Genomic DNA, 22,430 nt, shown 5'->3' with positions numbered 1-22,430 from the left:
AGACAGGGTTTCTCTGTATAGCCCTGGCTGTCCTGGAACTCACTTTGTAGACCAGGCAGGCCTCGAACTCAGAAATCCGCCTGCCTCTGCCTCCCGAGTGCTGGGATTAGTTTCGATTTTAATTTTGATTTGTTGAAATTCTTTTTGATGAATCCTGTGTGAATGCAGGAGGGTCAAAGGCTCAGAAGGCAGAGATGGGGGACCCTTGTTGGTAAGTGAGCTCTGGGTATGCCAAGAGACCCTGCCTCAAATGAAGTGGAAGAATGACTGAGGAAGATGGCTGACATCAACACAGGGCCCACACTCAGGCATGTGAATGCACACCACGCAAACACTCGTGCATGCACGCATGCACACACACACAGCACACATGTGCACACACACAGAAAAGAAAGAAACCAGGAGCTGAAGGGGTAGGAACACAGCTTTATTTTTCATTGTCTCAAGCAGCACACTCACAAGACAGAAGAGAAGCAAGTTCAGAGTGACTGAGCTGCCTGCCCAAGTGTGCCAGGGACGCAGACACACAACCACAGCAAGGCCGCTGGCACTGGCCGCCAAGCCTTCGGGGCTGAGGGCTGTGGGCTTCAGCAGTTTTCAGTGTCACCCTGTATGCGCTGGAAATCTCCTTTAGTACTAACAACAATTCTACCAAGGCTCTCCACAGCAGGGTCATGTTCCCATTTTAAGCTTCTACAACATGTGCACACAGATGTGTACTCGAAGCTCCTCACGCTGTGCATCTGGGCACGTTTACACCTCAGTGCTCAACAGTACGGTTCTCACTTCTTATTTCAATGAGATCAATTGTTTACTTTGGTAAATATGTTTTTCTAACTTTACCATAGTCTGACCTTGTTGGGGTTAAATGCTTTACTGACAGACAGACTTATCATGCAGCTGAAGAAATGGATGAGTGAAGAGAAAGCCAAGATGGAGGAGTCTCAGCTATATCCAGCTGCAACACACAGCCATACGGTAATGGCACTGTTATTCTGAAACTAAAGACATAAATAATGCTGTGTAATAATTTAAAAACAAATATTCAGACTAAACTATAACCACTACAGAGTTTATATCCATAAGTTACTTATGTTGTTAAATATGAACTCTGTCTAAAAAATAAAAATAAATTGGGTGTACTGTTGTCAGTCCAGCCAAAATCATTCTTAGTCTAGGAGTGCTGAGCGACATACATTCACTCAAGGGAAACACAAACATTTAGTTTTCAAAAGCAAACTGCGTTTTTAACGTGTTTGTTCCTGGGGCTGTTTGCAGACACAATATCCAGAAGCTACTTGTGTTTCACACACGGCTAACTTCAAAAGCAGAGTCTCTGCATTCTGAGCAGAGCATCATGGCCACAGGTACACAGGACGATGATGGCTTAGTGAATGACTAACACTGGGCACACTGTTATTCACGTTTACTGAGTAGCAGTTCTGGGGTTTTCTCTATTGGCTTTTCCAGCAGCAGCAATATAATTTTGATGTAGTTACTAATAGCACAAGCACAATACTTTGACCAATAACACTCACAATGGTTCATAACAAGCCCAAAGGCCACAGTGACTTTTTTCTTTTTAGAGCTAACTTTGCTTCAGATTATTAAGGTCAATAAATACTGCTTCTTTTCACCCAAAATCTAACGAGAACTCCGTCTGGCGTAGACTTCACATCATGTGCACTCATCAGGCGGCTTCTGCTTCTTCTCCAGCTTTTTACTAGGGAGAAAAGCATACAAGATACTGAGTGACGTCTTCTAGCTACAACCGGAGCAGTTATGCAAGTAAGAGACTCAGCGACACACCTCACCTGCTAAATAAAAGTGCTATGTTACTATAACAATATTAACATATTAGCCGTCGTATAGCTCGCCCCTGGCTATACTGTTCACATTTCTGTGCATTGTTAGCAGCTGCACTGACTCTTCCTGCACTGACAGGAACAAAAAAGACCAATTTCTCAAGAGGAGTTGTGGCAGCTCCAAACGGAGCAAGATGCTGAAGGAAGCAGCTTCCGGGGCAAAGTCCTTCCCTTCAGGAGGCGGGGTTCTTATGGAGGCATTTCAGTTTCATCACTATAAAGAAGTAGACCACTTTCACAGAGACTCTCTCACGCCATGGCTGGGTCTAAATTTCAAACTGGACTAATTATAGTTTTCAAACTATAAGAGCCAAGGGAGCCAAGGTGTTCTGTGCTTCTGATCCGCCATGGCTGTCATCATCACTGGCTATCATGCTGACTATGCATCTAACAGAATCTTGGGATACAACAAGTTAAATTATTACTAAAAATCAAGGGCCAACATACAGATGTTGCTTTCTTAGAAACCACAGTGGACATGGATAGTGAGTGTGTGACAGACAGAGGGATTGACCAATTGAGTGGCACAGTTGACTCTGGATTTACACCTCCTGGGATCCCGCTAGCCAGAGAGGCCAGAGCACTGGACTACCCTTAGAAACAAGATGTAGCCTTGGGACAATGGCAACAGGTTAGGTCAACTCACCACCTCTGAGAAAAGCAATTGCTGACACATTGTGGCAGGCAAGAACAGAGGCTAGCCATTCCCCACTGGCCTTCCCAGGGAGGCAAACACTTGTGTTTTCCAAAACAGGCCTTACTTTAAGTATGTGTTTATGTTATTTTTTTCCATATGAGAAAAAATTTACATCCAAGGTTGGGAAAAATTCTGTTTTTAGTTCAGGTTTTCTGATTTTAAATTTGTTAAGTTCAATTACACAGATAAATTCCTGTATGTGCAGAAGCACAGAAAGCGAAACTCATGAGAGCAACTGGTTTAAGTGTAAAATGCAACAGACACAACATGCTAAAATACTATAGTAACAGGAGGAGTCGGAAAGTCATTTCTGTTATCATGTCACACTTCCGGCCCAATTAGGGACGGAGAGGAGAGGGAAAGAGAAGAGTGGAGGCTCAAATAAATGCAGGTACAAATCATACAGAGACCCTAAAGCCTGCAGAACACAGAGAGGAGAAGAAAGGTTAGGACAACACAACAGACAGAAGGGGAGGGGGCATGGTGGTGGCACAGGAGGAAGAAAGAAAGGGAAGGGAGACAGGCCACAGCTGGGAATCAGTGATGGCTCCGCAGGTGCAGAAGATGGAGGCTGAGCTTTGAAAAGTAAACAGAGAGGCAGGAGAAACTCCAGAGCGGAAGCCCTGAGAGAAGCTGAGAGAAAGCTGAAGCAGCAGCGACAGTCTCTGAGGGAAACGACTCAGACCATCAGAAGGAAGGAACAGTGCAAGAAACATACAGGCTGCCTGTTAGCGGGAGGCAGGGTTAGGATGAAAGGGACAGAGGGACAGTCAGGGAAGCCCCGTTCTCCCAAGAAACACAAGCCCAAGTCCAAGCCCCTCCTCTGAGGTATGCTCATACTGAGCAGGCCTGCAGCTAACACAGGACAGAGGCGTAAGACAGAGGGGGATCTATACAGAAAGATCATGAAAATGAATATGAAACCTGATGTGTGTGTAGAGCAGCGACACTGAGTCGCAGGCCAGGCCTTATGTCAGAAGGAACTGGACCCGGTACGGGTTTGGTTCTGTGCTGAGCTCCCACGCAGGAAATGCCAGCATGCAGTGGCGGCCTGCGAGCACCGCAAGAACTTGCTATCCAGGCAGAGCCCTCAACACGGAAGAGGAGAACACCCCGCTTAGGGAACTGGGTGTTAGGAGACCTTGAGCCTCGGGCTCTTGTGTAGAAAGATCATGTTAGAACTTTTGAAATTATGTTCATTTTGAAGGGAATGTTGAAGTAGTGTGAAAACGTTGAGTAGAAAAAAATCAGAAAATAAATAGATACCAAGGAAAAATACTCAGCACGGCCTCAGCACCCAGACAGTGAACCCACACCTGCCCATGCTGCTGTTCAGGGGCGCGCGCTGAGCCTCAGCACCCAGACAGTGAACCCACACCTGCCGATGCTGCTGTTCAGGGGCGCGCGCTGAGCCTCAGCACCCAGACAGTGAACCCACACCTGCTGATGCTGCTGTTCAGGGGCACACACGCTGACTATACCTACCTACCTTCTAGATTTATCAATCACATCTTTCCACTTATATGCAATATGACAAAAACATGACAAAAACTGTGTCCAATGAATAACGAGTACCTGACAATGGATCATTTAAGTGTTTCACAATGTAATAAATTCCTTTTAGAAGAGCGTCCACTGAAACCACAGTCTCAATTGTGCTGTTGCAGGTGGGCTTAGCCATCAACCTCCCACTAAGAGGCAAGCAGCTGAGCCAGCATATTGAGTCAGAGATAATTTAACCAATGCTTTCCTCATAAAGACTGAATTAAACATCCACTTGAAGACACAGTCTTTTAACTGACTCTCTCCCTTGTCCTCAAATATTCCCCTGCTGTCTAGTAAGGGACATATTTAGTTTTGAGATGGAGTTTCCCTAGTTGGCCCAGAACAGCTTTGAACCCCTTGCTCTCACCACTCTTCCAGCTTCGAACACGAGCAACTGGGGTGACAGTCTTCATCACATGTAGCTATGTAAGAATTGTGAAAACCGTACACTCACATGCTCTCTTTCATGAAAATAAAAACAAACTTACTAGCAAGCTTGCATCCATGAAGAACGACTGGATTGTACACAGGGACATACATCTATGAGTGTAACCCACTTCCTTGTGTTCTCATAAAAATTATATTTCCTATATTTTGAAACTTGCTGTCATTTTTGTAATAAAAATTATGTTTATTTCTCTGATGATCTCTTGGAGCTTTCTATACGCTACAGGTACAAAATCATTAGGAAAATTCTATATGCTACAAGTACAAAATCATTAGGAAAAATTCTATATGCAACAGGAACAAAATCTTTAGGAAAAATTCTATACGCTACAGGTACAAATCCTTTTGGTAACATTCTTTTCTAGCCCAGCTGCTATTTAAAAACTTTATTGGTCTTTTTTAAAAAAACACATTTATTTTTATTTTATGGGTATGAGTATTTTGCCTGTATGCATGTACGTACATATGTGCGTAAGTACGTATGCATGCATGTACACCACGTAGTATCCAAGGAGGACAGAAGAGGGCACTGATCCTGCCGCTGGAGTTACTGACAGCTGTACGCTGCAGTGCCTGCTGGGAACAGGCAGCAGGTGCTGTAACTGCTGAGCCATCTTCCCTGCACCACTTTTAACGTTTCCAATCCATAAATCCAAACATCTGTTCCAGAATGGCTCCTAGCTGGACACAGTGACATGTAGTAGCCACAGTCGTAGGTTCTCAGAAGCTAAGGCAGAACTGCTTGAGCCCAAGAGTCTGTGGCCAGTCTAGGAAACAAGAGCTGCCTGTCCCCTAAGAAACAAGCCATCACGATGACAGAGTGAAAGCACTCAAAAACCTAGAGGAAGGGGTTGGTGAGATGGCTCAGTGGGTAAGAGCACCCGACTGTTCTTCCAAAGGTCCGGAGTTCAAATCCCAGCAACCACATGGTGGCTCACAACCATCCGTAACGAGATCTGACTCCCTCTTCTGGAGTGTCTGAAGACAACTACAGTGTACTTACATATAATAAATAAATAAATCTTTAAAAAAAAAAAACCTAGAGGAAAACCTAAAATGTTTTCTAACTCTTATATCATGATCGTATACAAAGCCATTTCCAGGATTATTTAATTATTCATCTATGTTTTTCTATACAAGTAGATTAACTTTTTTTCCTAATTAAAAAAGTTATGGAAGCTGATTTCCAGCATGTACCACATGCATGCATGTGGGCACAGTAGGGCTGGACCACTGAGTATTTTGTTTCAGTAACTTTCTGCCTACAGAGAAAGCAAGGTGCCTGTCAGGCTTCCCTCCATTCCTATGCCTGCCCACCTGCCACCATGTCCCCAAGGGCCTGTCTCAGAGGTAAGCACGGCCCACTGTCCAGGTTACAGCATAAGTCAGGCTTGTTTCCTTGGGACCCCAGGTCTCTTCCCACAGCTGGACGGGCTTTTCGGTGGCACTCACCTCTCAGTTCGCAGACCTTCTTGTCATTCTCTCTGTATAAAGATCTCCACACCGAGTTTCCTGCACTGAGTTACTATACAGTCTGACTGTTCTCTGTTCACAGCCCAGGATTTTGGGAAGAAAGACGATTCTGGAGGTCTTTTTCCTTCAGGCTGATGACAGTCTGACTCAATAGTACTACTAGTCCTGTCTACCAACACTTTCTGCAGGCCACTAATAGCTTCTTGGCTACAATTCCCAATGACCCCTTGCCAGTGCTTACACCAGAGGTGCTCTCTGGCATCTGCCATTGTTGACCAGGATGTCTGACATCTTTTCTTGGTGACAGAATAAGTCTCTGCTGATTCTCTCTTACCTCTATCAGGGTGACTTTGCGGACCATCGGCTCGCTTTTCTTTGTCTCCATATCCACTTTGTGTCCTCGGTCCTCCACGTTTTGATCTTTGCCCTTCTCAGAACTACAGGAAGGAAAGAGGATAAGTGAGAAGCCAGTAAGCCAGTGGCTGGAGTGGCTTAGATAAGGCGTGGATCTAGGGATGGGTTGGGATGGACACAGATGACAGGTGGGAGGGTCTGAGGAAACCACTGGACAGAGCTACATGTGGGATTATCCAGAGGAGTGGGAGACAGCTGCTCCATCCTAGCCACATCCTGTGAAGGGACACGAACTAAACAAACTCTGCCTGTTTCTGAAAAACATTTAGATGCATACGGAACACCTGAAAGTTTTATCAATACAGATGGCAAACATATTGTTACAGGATTTTTCCTAACGACAGAAAAAGGAAGAGGTTCCTAAGTGAGCCTTCACACAGCAACTACAGAAGGCAACAGAAAGTGCAATGGAAACAGCAGGACATACACTATGGTTTGTTGTAGCACAATGTTATATGTTAGGAAAATGAATACAGGAACATGAAAAGAGAGGACCCCAAGAAGTAAGGGCTGTTTTTTTACCTAGAGTATGTGTGGAAGCTGAGACCATCCTGAACAGAGCTGTAGAGGATGGAGGAAGGGTAGAGCGTGCACACACTGCACATGCGCACTCGGGGTCACGCTCTGGCTCTCACGGGAGCATCTGAACAGAGGGACTTTTAGGGAGGGTGAATACGTTCATATACTTCTAGCCAGACAGAACCATGCCAGTGGTTTAGAAGGAAAAGAGCCAAGAATCTGCTTGCCTGGGAGCACATACATACACACTCTCCATATGTGCCATAGTGAGAAGGCAGTCATGTGAAAGTCGGGAAGAGAGGTACATCATGGAGGACATGATGTACCCATGAAGCTTAGTAATGACAGGTTTCTAGTCAGTCTGCGGCCGACTCCCCAGAGGCACATGGTAGCAGGTGAGAACTGACTCCTTCAAGCTATCCTCTGAGCTCCACATGTATACCATGGCTCACAGCACTGCCCCCTCCCACAGTACAGGAATATATAGGGAAAAGGTAATAGACAGGTAAAACATTTAGACAGGTATTTATTTCACCAAAGAAATAATAAAAATATATATGGACTCAAACACACACACACACACACTTAGGGGTAAGGATATACAAATTTCAAACAGTGAGATACATCTTGAATTCTAATGACTGAAATTACAGTCTGACTATATCAAGTATTGGTGAGGAAACACAACCACCTTGCATACAGGTAAGCTGATAAATGTGAGATCGTACAGATACCCAAGAGAAGTGAAGACAAACGTCTATGCAATGACTTGTACACAAATACTGATATTTGCAGTGGCTCCAGACTAGACAATTCAAAGTGCTATTAACAGGTAATAAACAGACAAGTTGTGGAACTTGAAACTCTAGAAGGAGAGAGGTCATTGGGTGTCAAGGGATGGTACTTACAGAAAGGAAGAAACAGAAGGAAGATCTTTTTAAAAAGAAGGAGAATGTCTTTAATTATGGTAATGGCTCATGAAATCTACCCTTCCTAAAATCTGAAGTGTGTAAGATGTTATTTATTGTATATTAAGTTTATTTCACTAGACATGTTACAAATATACATGAATACACAAAACCAGACCTATAAAAATATGTGTATGTATATGTGTGTGTGTGTCTGTGTGTTAATGTGTGTGTTGGTGTGTATGCACTTATAGGTGCGTGTGAAGCCCAGAGGACAACCTAGGGTGCTAGGCTGGCTAGTTTCATATCAACTAGACACAAGCTAAAGTCATCTGGCTAGAGAGAACCTCAGTTAAGAAAATGCTTCCATAAGATGGAGCTATAGGCGAGCCAGCATGGCATTTTCTATTAGTGGTTGATGGGGGAGGACCCAGTCCATTGTGGTTGGTGCTATACCTGGGTCGGTGGTCCTGAATTCTATACAGAGTCAGGCTGAGCAAGCCATGGGGAGCAAGGCAGTAAGCAGCACTCCTCCATGGCCTCTGCAGGAGCTCCTGCTTCCAGGTTCCTGCCCTATTTGAGCTCCTGTTCTGACTTCCTCCTATGGTGAACAGTGATGTGGAAAGGTAAGCCAAATGGACCCTTTCCTCCCTAGTCTCTTTGGTCGGGTCCTGGTGTCATCACAGCCACAGTCACCCTGATAGGACAGGTGCCACACTCAGGAACGTCTTTGAGATGACCGTCTTTCATTGACCTGGTGCTCACCACTCATGCTAGACTGCCGGCCAGCAAGCCCCAAGAATTTTCTTTCTCCATCTCTCTAAGGTTGGGATTATAGCCACATGCTACCATGTCAAGCATTTTCCCCCTTGGGTTTTGGGGCTCAAGCTCATGCTTCTGAGATAAGTACTTATTTATTCACTGAGGTACCTCCAGCCCCAATTCTGACCCTTTCTCACTAGCCTTATCGCTACCATACTTTCTTTAGGAATGGCCAAATCAATTTTGAATAATTTTAATATTATCTTAACAAGTTTCTCTGGTTTCATCATTACCTACTACTGTGCACTCTTCTGTCAGATGTTAGACTGATACTGTTAACACTTGAGCTACTCCCTCTATTTGATGACACCCTTCCCCCTTACTAGAGGACTATAATGCTTACGACTTACCCTGGGCTCTTCATTCTCTCTCAACAGCTTTGTCTGTTCCATACACCCCAGCAGTTTCCGCACAGCGGCATAGGAGAGCAGGCATGCTCTTGTGCACACCCCTGCCTCGAGGCCTTTGCATTTCTCTCTCTCACACCACTCAATTCCCTTTTGCCTTCTACCCTTCTTTGCAAGATCATCTCTGACAATTCAACTTAAGCCACAATAGACCCACTATAGCGAGTGGATCATGTCTATAATTCCAGCTCTTAGGTGGATAAAACAGGAGGATTACCTATGAGTTCACGGCCAACCTAGACTATAGAACATGACAGTTGCAAATAAAAACACTAACAACACGAAACAACACCAAAATTCTGGAACAATTACAGCTATCTCTAGCTTCCGTCCATACTTGATTTTTCTCCACAGTGTAGCACACTCTGACACAGCTGTTTTACCCATGAGGAAATAACATGCCAGCTCTTTGAGACAAGGGCTCTCATGAGCTTACTGTTGCATCCCCAGTGCCTGGAGCATGAGGAGATGCTGGTGCCTGACGGACTGCTATGTAGAAAATGATCTGCATTGCATCTGTGTTCTTTGACACACTCAGCACACTCAAAGGCACGCACCATGCGTTGTTCTCAGTGCACATTAGTGCCTAGAACAGTCCTTCCTGCAGAAAACAACCACCAGCATTTTCTCCATTAGGCTGACTCTCCCCTGGAAAGACAGTTACAGCAGCCGGGTCAGAACCGAACTAAATTCTTGATATAGATGAATGCTTATTCTGGGTCATGTAAACCGCAAGGCACACACAGCAAGCTGTGCCTCCTGGTCTCACCTTCCAATCCTCAACGGCTCCAAACTCTCCAATCCTATATTCTTCAGGAATAACAACTCATTAGCGTGACTAGTGACTAGACTACCCCGTCCCCACCTACCACAAGTCTCCAATCCCACCACTAGTCTCTTCCCAATCCCCCTTGATATCTGAGTGGCTTTCCCCCCCATCCCTGGGTCCTGTATCCATGTAAATGCTCTGAATGTTCAGCTCTGAAGGCTCAGTGGAACCCCGCCCCGTTCCTGGAGGCCAGCCTGCTCTTCCCCTCTTGCGATGACCACCTGCCTCTCTTCATTTTGCATCTCATATGTAATTTGTATTATGAGTAATTAAAGTAAACAGCCTGGAAGAAAGTTATGAGAAACAACATGTTAGGAGAGGAAGGTGGGCTGCAAACTACATCCTTCAGGAGGGAGGGGAAAGATACTGTGACCTACGATGATGCTGTATTTTATTCCATACATTCAGTCAGTTTCTGAGTATCTAAAAAGAATCCAACAGCACAGCACGGCAGATTACCATGCCTTAGCTGTGCAGGTTTGTAAGACTGTCTGCATTTGTGAAGGAGAGTGTACCTTCTCCTTTTCTTCTTTTTTAAATCTATTTTGAAGCGGCTTCCCTACACATTGAGCTTCCTTGCCTTCTGAACAGTCTTTCTCCCTGCCAGTTGGCTGCTTGTCTGCTGTGCCTGCGGAACCCCACGCTGGCTTTCTTTCCTTTTTCCCACTGCTCTCCTTGAAGCTGCTGAGATCTCCAGTGTGACTGCTCTGGGGTTTCCTTTCAAACCCTAATGACATTGTCTTTGACTTCTGTTCAAATCCATTCTTAAATTATTTTATTAATGAGACCAAGGACCCCAAGGAGAGGCCCTGAGTTCTCCTGTATCATTTGGCAGTCACTAAGAGACCCTCCCATTCCAGTAACAATATCTTCCCATGGCAACTGTGGCAGTGACTATAGCTGAGAAAGGACAAGCAAGCCCAGTGGTGAGGGTCTGGAGACTGAGGTCTTAATTTAGGCAGTGACAGTGTGGCCCGAAAGCATCAGCACCCGGCTAACTAGAGCGGGGGTGGAAAGAATTATAACCTATCTCCAGATTATGAGTCCATGACTTTTAAAGTCTACTTAAAAATGATCCATCTCTCATCTGTGGAGTAAAATATTGTCTTGCAGCATATTGCATTGTTCGACCTGGTAATCCTCATCCTCTGAATAAGAAGGGGTAAATTACGCTTCAAACCTTGGGAGCATGTAGGTTATCTTAACCTGAACAACATACCAGAAGGAAGCCCAGCAGGGAAGGTCTGTGTGCACACTTGAGGGACACAGGAGGAGCTAGCACACGCCTGTGCTGTTCATGGATGCTGCATTTATGCTTTGCTGGTGACACCAAGCACATGCATTCTGCATTCTGGTGGGAACGTCTGGGGAACTGGCTGTTTTCCTGGAAAGCCTCAGAGGAGAGTTTCCTCATTTAGTGCCACCTCACCGTGCACTTGGACTCAGTCAATGTTATTTCAAAACACTACTCAGACAAGCACATGAAAGAAAACAGTGAGTCTGCTGATGCTCTGTGCTGATGCTCTGTGCTGATGCTCTATATATCATGATTTCTCTGGCTTCTAACACATTCCTAAAGTCCCACAAAAATCAGTAGTATGAAATTTAACTTGTGGTCTGGTCATTGTGTTATGAAAAAGGGATACAGATCATCGTTAAAAAACAGAGCAAAACAAACACTGCTATTATCATTGCAAATTATCCAAAAGGAGAAGCTACTTACTGCTCCACAGGCTGTGGGCCCAGTCTGGAATCCAGGGGTCTGCCCTTACTGAGCGACTGCTGTGAAGGAGGAGAGAAAACCAAACAGTAAGTCAAACAGGTGGGAGGACCACAGGGTCAGCACCCACAGAGTCCCTACCAGCTTGGAATGAAGACAGACACCAGTGTTTATACCTGTCTTGAGGTTGTAAGTCTATCCCAGTAACATACTCAGTCCTAGGGAAACCAGGAGCTGGCGTACCACAGGGTGTGCACCCTTCAGGTCAACTCTCAGAGACTGGCACAAACAAACAAACAAACAAACAAACCTCCCAAACAAACAAAACCATTAACAACAAGAACAAAAAATCCACAAAGAAACAAAGGGAGAGGTCGTGTGAGCTGAGGTTAACTCAGTGCTGTGGTCTGTTACTTGGGCCCCACATGTCTTCCCTCATTGCTTCCCTCTCTGGTCTCATCAGCCCATCCATGGTTTTTAAGTGAGGCTCAATGGAACTGAATGCAAGATTCTGAAGTTGAACACTGTAAACCTTTTACAAATTTGCTCAGTAAATCTTGCTTTATTAGTGGCACCCCTGGGACAAGGACTGAATCCGTCCTTGTGGAGGAGGGACCAACTTTGATTCCAAGTGATAGACGCTTCCTCTAGAGTTTGGAGCATCAGCTCCAACCCAAAGTTCAATGAGGAAGTGGGGTTTGCTGTGGCACAGAAATTTATAAATCCATCCAGTACTGCCATGAAACAGACTGAATCGAAGAAATTAGATGTTACAGAAAAGATTCATTAGACACTCAAAATAAGGCAATAAATTACTGAATAATATCCAAGTGAAAGATAGCTACAAAGTTATTTAAATTAAAGTCATTCAGAAGACAAAAAGAAAAACTAGATGAAAGAAAAGGACACAGCTTTTCTTTCAACCTTGCTTGAGAGCCACTGCGTTCCCATCTTCTCTCCACTGACGCTCACTTTGTCTCCACTTCTCCTTCATAATCACATTTCTGGAGACTGCGCCTCAGCAAGCTTTGTCAGCAAGTACCTGCGACAAGCAGTACTTATAAGGAGTTTTAAGACGACTGCTCGTCTTGACTATGGTCATGTGTTTACTATCAAGTGGCTTTAAAACAAACATTTGAGGTGAGAATTACAGACACACAAGGCAGGGGTGAAAGGTGGGTGCTGTAGCAAGTGACCCCAGCAATTGGTGTGCCTTTGCCAGTACAGTTGATAAGACGCAGTTAAAACACACTGAAAAAAAATACACACTCACAGTCAATTTCAATTCTAAGACTAGTTCAAATTGGTAAATCCCTAGCCTGTCCTCACCCCATAGCATAATAAGCAACAAAAAGGATCAAAGCCAAACTCAGAATTAATCCTCACAGAGCTTCCCCAGCTTCCAAACACACTGACAGAATTAAATGGGAGGTTTGAATTTTAACAATTCTTTACAAGGTTTAAGTATCAATTCTACCTCTTTGTCCAAGAAAGGCCAGCATTTTACCAAAAACCAACCAACCAAACAAACAAAAACAAAACAAAACAAAACAAAAACTTATATGCTTATAAAGCACGGTAAAACCACTGCAGACATGCTGCTCTAATCTGATTCCCATCATCTGCATCTATTCTGCAGTTGACCAGAGAAACAAGCAGTCGCCCCGTTAAGCCAGTGGTACCCTGCTTATAACAGAGGGGGATGCTAGGCTACCCTCAGATTTCTGTCTGTAGACATTAAATAGACTGAGGGAGGTAGTAATCAGAATGCAGTGTGTGCAGCAAGTCAAAACCACATTTAATAAAAGATAGAAAACAGATTAAATATTGTCCATGCCCCCGTGCTCTTATGCAACACCACTGGTATACCTCATTCTTTTCCCATGATACAAGGTGGCTTGGGCTATGTTCAAATGCTATAAACCTTCAGTCAGTAGATCTGTGATTGTCTTTACACTGATTCGTAAGAACTCTTACTTAGGACTCACACTTCACTCTAAAACCTTTACTCACTCATTCCTTGGTCTCAGCAGCAGCAGCCATATGGGAAGTGCTCATGGAGGCAGTAGGAAGGGGAAGAAGGAGTTGTCTCTGTCAGCTGTTTTATTTTATCTTAAACAAAAGCCCCCACGGCTGGACCGCAATCAGCCCACAAGTGCCCCCCACCATCAGCGAGGCCAAGGAGCAAGGCAGCCGGCCCTTCCTTCCCTCCTTTCCACACACACCTCTCAGTTGGTTTGTGACTTCGTTTCCTCTTCATGGCCACCCTTGATTTGGAGAGGAGGGATGGAGAGAGGAAGATGAGCAAAGCGAGGATGAGGAAGGGCAGGGCGAGCCTACAGATGCCTGCTTCCCACACCCTCACAGCCTCTGGGATGGTTGGCAGGTTAGGGTGCAATGAGGCTCACACAGGAAATGAATGATAAATAGAGTGATTATGTGGAGATTTATCAGGAAGAAAACGACTTGAAACAGCTTTGCAAAAAGAGGAATGGGCATGCAAACGACTCACCGGAATAGACATTGTAAGAACGTGAGGAATGGACGTAAAGTCAAACGCAATCAGTATACGCTGTAACCAGCACAGCAGCACCAGGTAAGCAGACTCGCGAGAGAGTGTAGCTTTATTTTACATGCTATTATCCGCCCACTGATACATTTACCCTCTCAAGTGGCTCATTTCTACTTTGTGTGATTTTTTTTTCTTTTAGAACATAGACATAAGAGAAGAAGGTTGCCAATGAGGGGTGGGTGGCTCTGTTCTTAATGTGTGTGGCCCACCTCTCTTGGCCTTTGTTAACTAGGACTGGGCTCAGCATGAACGCATAAGGTCCCACAGCACAGCACTACACTGATGTCTACAGATGAGGAAACGGAGGCCCAGAGTCACCAAGGACGCAGGAGCAGCTGCAGGGCTATGCCAAGTTTGCTAAAACTGACTTCACAGTCAAATAATTTTCACTATCATTTTGTTTGAAGTCTGAAGTGCCAACATGCATACGAAGAATCATTCTGAGTAAAAACTAGGTTTGCATGGCTCGGCACACCCTTGCCAATGGTATAGATCCCAGAGTTTTAAACTGTAGGTCACAGCCCTGTAACTAAATGTAGGAGATATATACATAAGATTGAAAAAAGGGAACAAGAAAAGGTTCTGTTGTGGAATGGCCAAAAATTAATTAAAAGTCAAATGGGAGCTGAGTCTGAGGTGAAACATGTATGTTAGCACACACGTGTACTACTTCCTGAGCCTTCCTGCGTCATAAACATGTCTGCAGTATCGTGCACCCTCTACCAAGCAGCCCTGGTGCTAAACCCCACAGCACACACATTCTGCACCGCTACACTGTTCACTGTTTCTGTCACACAGTGCCAGGAATGTCTGAACACAGCTCAGGTGTGAGGTGACCATGTTACAAATTGTGTTTTTATTATATACACACATTTTCTTTTTGCATTTAACAGAACCGTTTTCATTATGGAACAAAAGGGGCAAACAGCATGTTCTTTGTGTAAGTCGTTAGCATTTGACAAATCCCTTTGTGTCAATTGATACCATGTGACAAACTACTCTATCTTTGGGATTTGTATCAAAATGTTGGCTTTTAAAAGTTGCTGTTTGAGTTTCATAAAAAACCAAAAAGTTAACTGAAGCTGTTTTGGATTAGGAGAGATTTCCCAATCATGTCTCACATGGCTTTAATGGTTGTGCTATGTGTATGAAGCATTTATGCAAAGGGCTGATGGGGACATACTCCAACAGAGTGAGACCTGCCCACTCCCCTCTGACTGTCCAACCAGCACCCTCTTACATGCAAAATCAGAATGTCTACAAAGCACACAGGAGCCAAGTCTGAAGCCAACCTCACTCCATACAAAAGGTCCCAAGGACAGGGAACTCTATCGGGCCAGCGATAGATAGGATCTCATACCCACTTTCCTAGTCTTTTCTCTTAAACAAATAACTCAGGGGGATCTTTAAGATTCTCCTTCCATCTACAGACTTGAACAAGAAGTTGTGAGCCACAACAGAGGCAAGGGAGGCGACCTGGGATCTCTTGTCTCACAGTTATTTACACACATCTGGCCTTTGTTTCCTGGCTTGCTACATCCTGTAAGATGGCCACGGGCATCTAGCTATTCTTCTCCTCTCCATTTTTTGGCCAAACTGTAAATAAATTAACTTTCCTTTACCAATGTCCGCGTCCTAGCTCCTCTGGGATAGAGGGGAACAGGTAGTGGGTTTATGGTCCTAAGTACTCTACAACCCTTTCCAGTCTCATCAGAGATTCCAGAGTGAGCTTTGGTTGGTGGTATTTATTACAGTTAGGATACAGCATGCGTCCCGTTGGAGAATTAATATGGTGATTGATGCAGAATTTAAGGGCATTACTGTGATCAGTGTGGCAGAGCCTTGGTCGAGGACAGCCACCTGGGTCACTCCCTGGAAGAGTGCACCCTATTTCTAGTCCCTTCCTCATTCCTTCTTTGCTCCCTGCTAGGAGATGAGCAGCTCTGATCCATCATGCCTTCTCTGTAAGAATGCCCTACTGTACCACAGGCCCCAAAACACTGGAACCTGCAGATCGCTGGCTAAAACCCAGGAACTGTGAGCCAGGATAAATTCTTCGTCTTTTAAAATACTTTCAGGAATTCTGACAACAGAATCTAGTTCACCCCGAGGTCAGAGGTATGCATCTATGACCAAAGGCTAAGTACAGGGTCTAGTACTCAGGCACCTCTCACCTCTACATTAGAACGACATTGCTTTTATCTTTTCTTACTTTTGTCCTGGTGTCGTTGCTGGGGATCAGACTCAGGGCTGAGCAAATGCTTTCACAAGGAGCTACTCCCCAGACAGAGAATGAGCTTCTGAAATAGCAATTTAATCACATCACCTCTCCGCTGGCTCACACACTCTGAAGGCTCCTACCACCCTTGTATGAAGGCTTCTGAGATTCTGCTCATTTATTTGTCTTTCCTCCTTTCTTTCTCCCTCCTACCATGATGCTGTGCTGGGCCACGTTAGGGCCTCCACAGGCTGGTTCTCCTGTCTCAAAGGCATTCCCCAGTGATAACTTCTGGTTTTCTTTCTTTCTTTCTTTCTTTCTTTCTTTCTTTCTTTCTTTCTTTCTTTCTTTCTTTCTTTCAGCTCTTGATTCTTTTTTTTTTAATATTTTTTATTACGTATTTTCCTCAATTACATTTCCAATGCTATCCCAAAAGTCCCCCATACCCCCCCCCCACACTTCCCTACCCACCCATGCCCATTTTTTGACCCTGGCGTTCCCCTGTACTGGAAATATAAAGTTTGCGTGTCCAATGGGCCTCTCTTTCCAGTGATGGCCGACTAGGCCATCTTTTGATACATATGCAGCTAAACTTCTGGTTTTTACAAACAACCCTACAGCTTCCTGTCCCTATCTTTTTTGCTTTTGTTTAATTTTGTGACTTTATGACTAATGCCACTTCCATTCTCTAGGCTATAATGCAGTGACTATTGCTCATTTATTGGTTATCACCAGACTCCACTCTCCTGCACTGTCTGAGAAAACAACAGGCTTTCTTAACAGTGTTAAACAAGTGAGAAGATGCCAAAGCAGGTCCTCGGGTAGGGCCTGCGGACCAGGAGAATAAAAGCAGAAAGTAATCAAAGAGTTTTCTACACAGGAAATGCTGATCTCCCAAAATCACAGCTGAAAGGGTAAGCTTACAGAACTACAGAGAGCCGGAATGAAGACTTGAGAGATGTGTGTTTGCTTGCAGAGAGCAGGAGCCAGAGTCAACTCGGAGGCCTAGAGTGGCAGCCTGAGACATGTGTTGTTGTTTTCTTTGATGAGGTGTTAGGGAATGTGGCAGTGAGTCAAGGGGAGCCAACGACAAGACACTGTGCCCCACTGAGGCAGGCCACCAGAGCCTGACACTCCACAACAATGAATAAACACAGAGCACAAGTGACTAAAATGGACAAGTGCTTTACTCCAGGGCTGGAAACTGGTGAGACAATCCACGGACTCCAAGTGCAATTTATGCTCAGTAATGGTGCTTGTGTGAGCTGACTTCCTGGGGACTAAGTGACTTGGCTTGGGAAGCACAGAGATGGATTGTAGGCAAGCCAGACAGTAGAAACACCAAAGTAACCCTCCATTTAAAAAACGTGTATCAGTGACTTGTGTGTGCCAGTGTGCACGCAGCTGTGAGGGTGTGTATTACAGAGAGTGGGTGTGGAGATCAGAGAAAGCTGCAGGAATTGGCTCCCTGCCTTGACTCTGTGGACCCCGGAGACTGAGCTAAGGTAGCCAGGCTTGGCAGAAACTGCCTTTATCAGCAGAGCCATCTTGTCCCCCCACTCATCCCCCTCCCCTTTTCAATTCCTGAAAACAGAAGAGTGACTCCGTCTTCTTCCTCTTTTGAGCATGAGCTATTTCCTAATCTCCCATTATGAGGGAACAATTCTTTCCAAACCAGGCCACACAGACTATAAGGAAATTCTCTGCATTAAGATATGAAGCATGTAGGTGGTGGCTACTCAGATCCACCTACCACAATAGGGAAACAACACGGTAAACAGAGAAGGCTCACTCAGTGCCAAGTTTAAGGCAGTGTCTTGTTCCTATATGTCTAGAAAATTTTTATTTCATGATTCATTTGGATAAAAAAGACCCTTAAGAAAAGGCTCAGTCCCCTTTACATTTCATAAAAACCAAAACTACTCAAAACTGTTAAAATCGACTATCACTGTAACCGCTAAGTAATAACCAGGACGTGAGCACGTAGTTAATTTTCTATGGCTTGTGCCCAAATTAACATCAATTCCTCAAGCACAGGAAGCAAGCAGCAGTCAACAGGGTTAAGAGGTCTGCTGGCTTATGGGGTAGAGGGTTGGCTGGGTCTAGGCCAGATACCAAAGTTCCCCCTTCATAAAGTTTAAACAACAACAACAACCAGCCCCCAGCCCCCGACAATGCACACCATTTCCCTAGGAGAATGCATTATTGTCTGGAAATGCCTACAGAGTTGCGGATGAGTATCTTTTAAGTAGAAAGGCTGTCAGATGAGCACACAGTAGTCAGGTGCCAGAGAGCTTCCAAGGAAGGGCCATGCTGCTTGTGAAGACAATGAGGACATAACCATGCCTGCCACTCTCTAAGGACATTTCTGACAGATGGACCGGTGGGGAGTTCTTGAAATCTTATCTTTCCACTTGAGACCTCTGACAGGGTTTCAAAGAATTGTTACTGATGTTTAGATCGCCTCTGAAGACATCACTGTGACGATTATACTGTGCTACTCTGCCCTGTCAGAGTCCCGGGCCCTGGGCACCCCAGATGGCAGCAGAGAAAGAGTGGGATATCAGTTTCTATACTGCGGTATAGTCATTGGGATATGTGCTCTAAACATACTTTGTGTGTCCCACTTTAATAAAAAAGACTTTTCATTGGGAATCTATATTATGCTATCAATTGAGCTTCTAATGGAAGTTCAGCACAATGAAATGGAACAGGATAAATGCCAAGTTCAGGCTCAAATTAGGAGTTGCTGAAAGGGAAAACAAATATAAATGGAATTAATGGAATTAAGAAACACATGAGAGGGTGTTTTCTAGGACTACTTTTGGGGTCAAACAACTCAGGAACTGTCTCATAGACTCTTTATCCCAGAGCTCCTGGCAACTGTCTTGACCCTACCCTGGGTTGCATAATCTGAAAACAGGCCTCAGTACACATGGCCTCATCCTGTAGAGGCCAGAGGATCCTGGATCGATCAGAGAGAAAGGAGGACTGAGGTAAACAAGCCGACTCATGTGGGGGCACAGGTGCAGAAGGAGAAGCAGCAGCAAACCAGCCTATTACAGGAGAGAAAGTAATCTGTAAATCTGTAGACCCGCCTCCCTCTCTGCAGGCTGTGTGCTCCTGTGTCCATGTGGAGGATGGAGCCTGGAGGCACTGGTCTACTCTGTCTGCTTCTGCTGTCCACCACTGGGGCTCCGTGTATTTGCTCTATGGCAGTGCTGTTCATAGACTAGCAGTACGGAATGAGTATGCTTTTGTTACAGTAGTTGTTTAAGTCATAGAAGCGTGAAGGAAAACCCAGTCCTGGAAGCGCTGTACTTCCTCATGCAGCTCAGGAACTACATAGTTTATGTTTTAAACCATAAGGTAAAACTTCAGCCCAGGTTTATGAATTTCCTATTGTACTTCTAGTTAGTTCTTTCATGATAAAAGATAAAATATTCCTGAGACTTTGGGGTAAATTCTATAGAGAGACACCATTACCTTCTCTCAGAATTACTAAAGCAAAAGCAAAATGGGATTATCCTTTAGCAAGAGAAAGGAGGCAATAATTATAACTGTATTGTCAATAATTACTGTTCCAGAATTCTATGTATTTGGATATCATATCAAAAATTATTACTGCAAAAATATCTTTGTTGGGTACTTGACATAAAAATAAAATATTATAAAAAATAAAAATAATAAAATATTATTCTTATGTTTTAAGAATAATAATTCAAATTTACTGTTATAGGACCAAAACATTTTTTTGCTATATAAAGTGATTTTTGAAAATAATGTCATATAGCACAATTATCTCTTGAGACTAAGAGATACAAATAAAAATTGAAAGCATCATGGTTTTTATGTACCTATTGTTTTTATGAGAAGCTGATAGAATTTCTATCAGCTGATTGATAGAATTGTGTGTGTGTGTTTGTATGTGCACATTTGTGTATGTGCAATGTGTCTCTGTGTGTGTTGTGTGTGTGTGTGTGTGTGTAGAGTAACTACCATGGAATTATCTGATGCATTGTGGTTCTCTGTTCTTACTTTGGACTATACAAAACAACAACAACATATGTCACTGGATATAAGATATACCTTATTATATATAACATATAATATCTATACAATACAGACTCTGCACTCTGGTTTAGAAACTGCCATTTTTAATTAAGCCAGGTTGCTCTTACTGACTCTACAAGCCAGGAAAACACTGAAACTGTGTCCACATTTCTTTTACAGGAAGATAAGCTACCACGTGTACTTTAGAATTATTTTGGAATAGCAAGACTAATGATTATTATGTGTCTCATCCAAAGCATCAGAGACTGCGCTGTACCTTCAGATGTGCTCCAGTATTTCTGTATGTAAGTTTCACTAACTTTGGCAGCTATAACAAAAGCCATGTGTACTGTCAGTGCTGAACCACTTAGAGGAGATAAATGGTCCTTTTCAAATTTGAGTACTGCTTTTTAAAATTTAAAAGAGAAAGAAAGCCGACCACTGACAGAAATCAACACAGCACAGCACAGCACAGCACAGCACAGCACAGCACAGCGCAGCGCAGCGCAGCGCAGCGCAGCGCAGCACAGCACAGCGCAGCACAGCGCAGCGCAGCGCAGCGCAGCATTTTATGAACTAAGAATATTCTGGGAATTTTAGGAATTCTAAGGGTCTAAAATTTTTCTGTATTAATAAAAAAAATGTCCAAGACTTACTAGTTAAAGAAAAACAACACTAAGTATAATTCACTAAGATAAATCAACATGAATGAAGTCATGAGAACACTTTAGGAGACGACGAAAATTTTAGAATCAACAGGATTACAGGTGTACAAGACTTATTTTTAATCCTGCATTATTTTATAAGAATAGGGACATATTACTTTTATCGTGTAACTAATTAAAAGTGTCTAAAGGACAAGTGAAAAGTAAGAGCAAGCTGTCAGAATCATTTTTTCAAAGCTTCCAAGTTTCTTTCCTCCCGGAGAGCACCTGCCTTCTCTCTGTGTTGGATGCAGACTGGCAGGACGTTTTGTACTACGTCCTGATGAGCCTGGGGGAGAGTGCCCATCTCCACATTGGCAACAAGTGCTGCTGCCGGCCACTGCCATCCACTGCCATCTCCATATGCTGCTGGGAAGACGGGACAGGGTGGGGGTGGGGTCTAGCAAGCTGCCAGCACAGGAAGGCACATGAGTGCTTTTTATTCTATAGTTTCAACAGAAGTTATAATTGAAAAGAGGAAAGCTTTTGAGGTTTCTTTCCCCCTTTCCTTAAAAGTATAGAGAATAAGGCTGAGTGTGCTGGTGCATGGCTGTGGTCCCAGCCACCGAGGGTGAGCAGGGATAATCCTTCACCCAGCAGCAGCTCATGGCCAGTCTGGGCAATATAGCGGGGCCACCGTCTCAAAAGCAGAAACAAACTCCAAACTAAAATATACAGAATACACTTCATGCAAGCTCCATGTGAAGAAGGCACAGTGAAACAAACATTAAACAGGGATGTAAAACCAAACAAAAACACAGTGATACTAAAGGTGGCTGTGGAGGTGACCGTGTGGGAGAGCAGAGAAGGTGGCTGGAGACAGTGGGCCACACCTCTAATTGGCAGTGCCCTCCCTCTACATGCATGCTTTCCAATGTTACCAGTGTGCTTTGTTCATGTGCACACTGAAGCAGCCAAGCAAGAGTAGCAGCCTCACTCTTGGCTCCAGTGCCACAGTGCTAGGAATGCAGACCTCCCACAAACCCTAGTCACTGCTCATGTTCTTTAAAAGGCTTATCTTATATATGATAATGAGAAAAGGCTTGCATATGAAATGAAGTCTTGGATGCATTTTATGTTGTGTTTATAACACTGAATCTTGATAAAAATCAAACCTTATGCATTTTGATAAAGGACTAATTAAGATATACAACTAACCAAGTGTATTAGAAGCTCTGTTCTTCATTTCTCAAGGTTGATCAGCCTCCTGATTCAGAGCATTTAAGGCATTTCAGTG

At 44.0% G+C, this 22,430-nt stretch overlaps 1 protein-coding gene across 4 annotated transcripts in view; it reads right to left on the bottom strand.

Moving 5' to 3' along the window:
* Positions 1–415: 415 nt before the first annotated feature.
* Positions 416–22,430, bottom strand: part of Ahi1 (Abelson helper integration site 1) — a 132,620-nt gene continuing 110,605 nt past the window's right edge. For 3 of the 4 annotated variants that reach the window (XM_021174724.2, XM_021174723.2, XM_029482514.1), the window contains 3 exons: positions 11,650–11,708; positions 6,362–6,464; positions 416–1,723 (listed from right to left, as the gene is read on the bottom strand). In XM_021174724.2, coding sequence (XP_021030383.1) covers positions 1,721–1,723; positions 6,362–6,464; positions 11,650–11,708 — 165 coding nt within the window. In that variant the 3' untranslated portion in view covers positions 416–1,720. Of the gene's footprint in view, positions 1,724–6,361; positions 6,465–11,649; positions 11,709–13,659; positions 13,914–22,430 lie in introns of those variants that run through there. The other variant, XR_003837779.1, reaches the window with a different exon arrangement.

This window comes from Mus caroli, chromosome 10 (assembly GCF_900094665.2).
Source record: "Mus caroli chromosome 10, CAROLI_EIJ_v1.1, whole genome shotgun sequence".
NCBI lineage: Eukaryota > Metazoa > Chordata > Mammalia > Rodentia > Muridae > Mus > Mus caroli.
The sequence above is the reverse complement of the archived record's forward strand: the minus strand, read 5'-3'. Positions and strand labels throughout refer to the sequence as shown.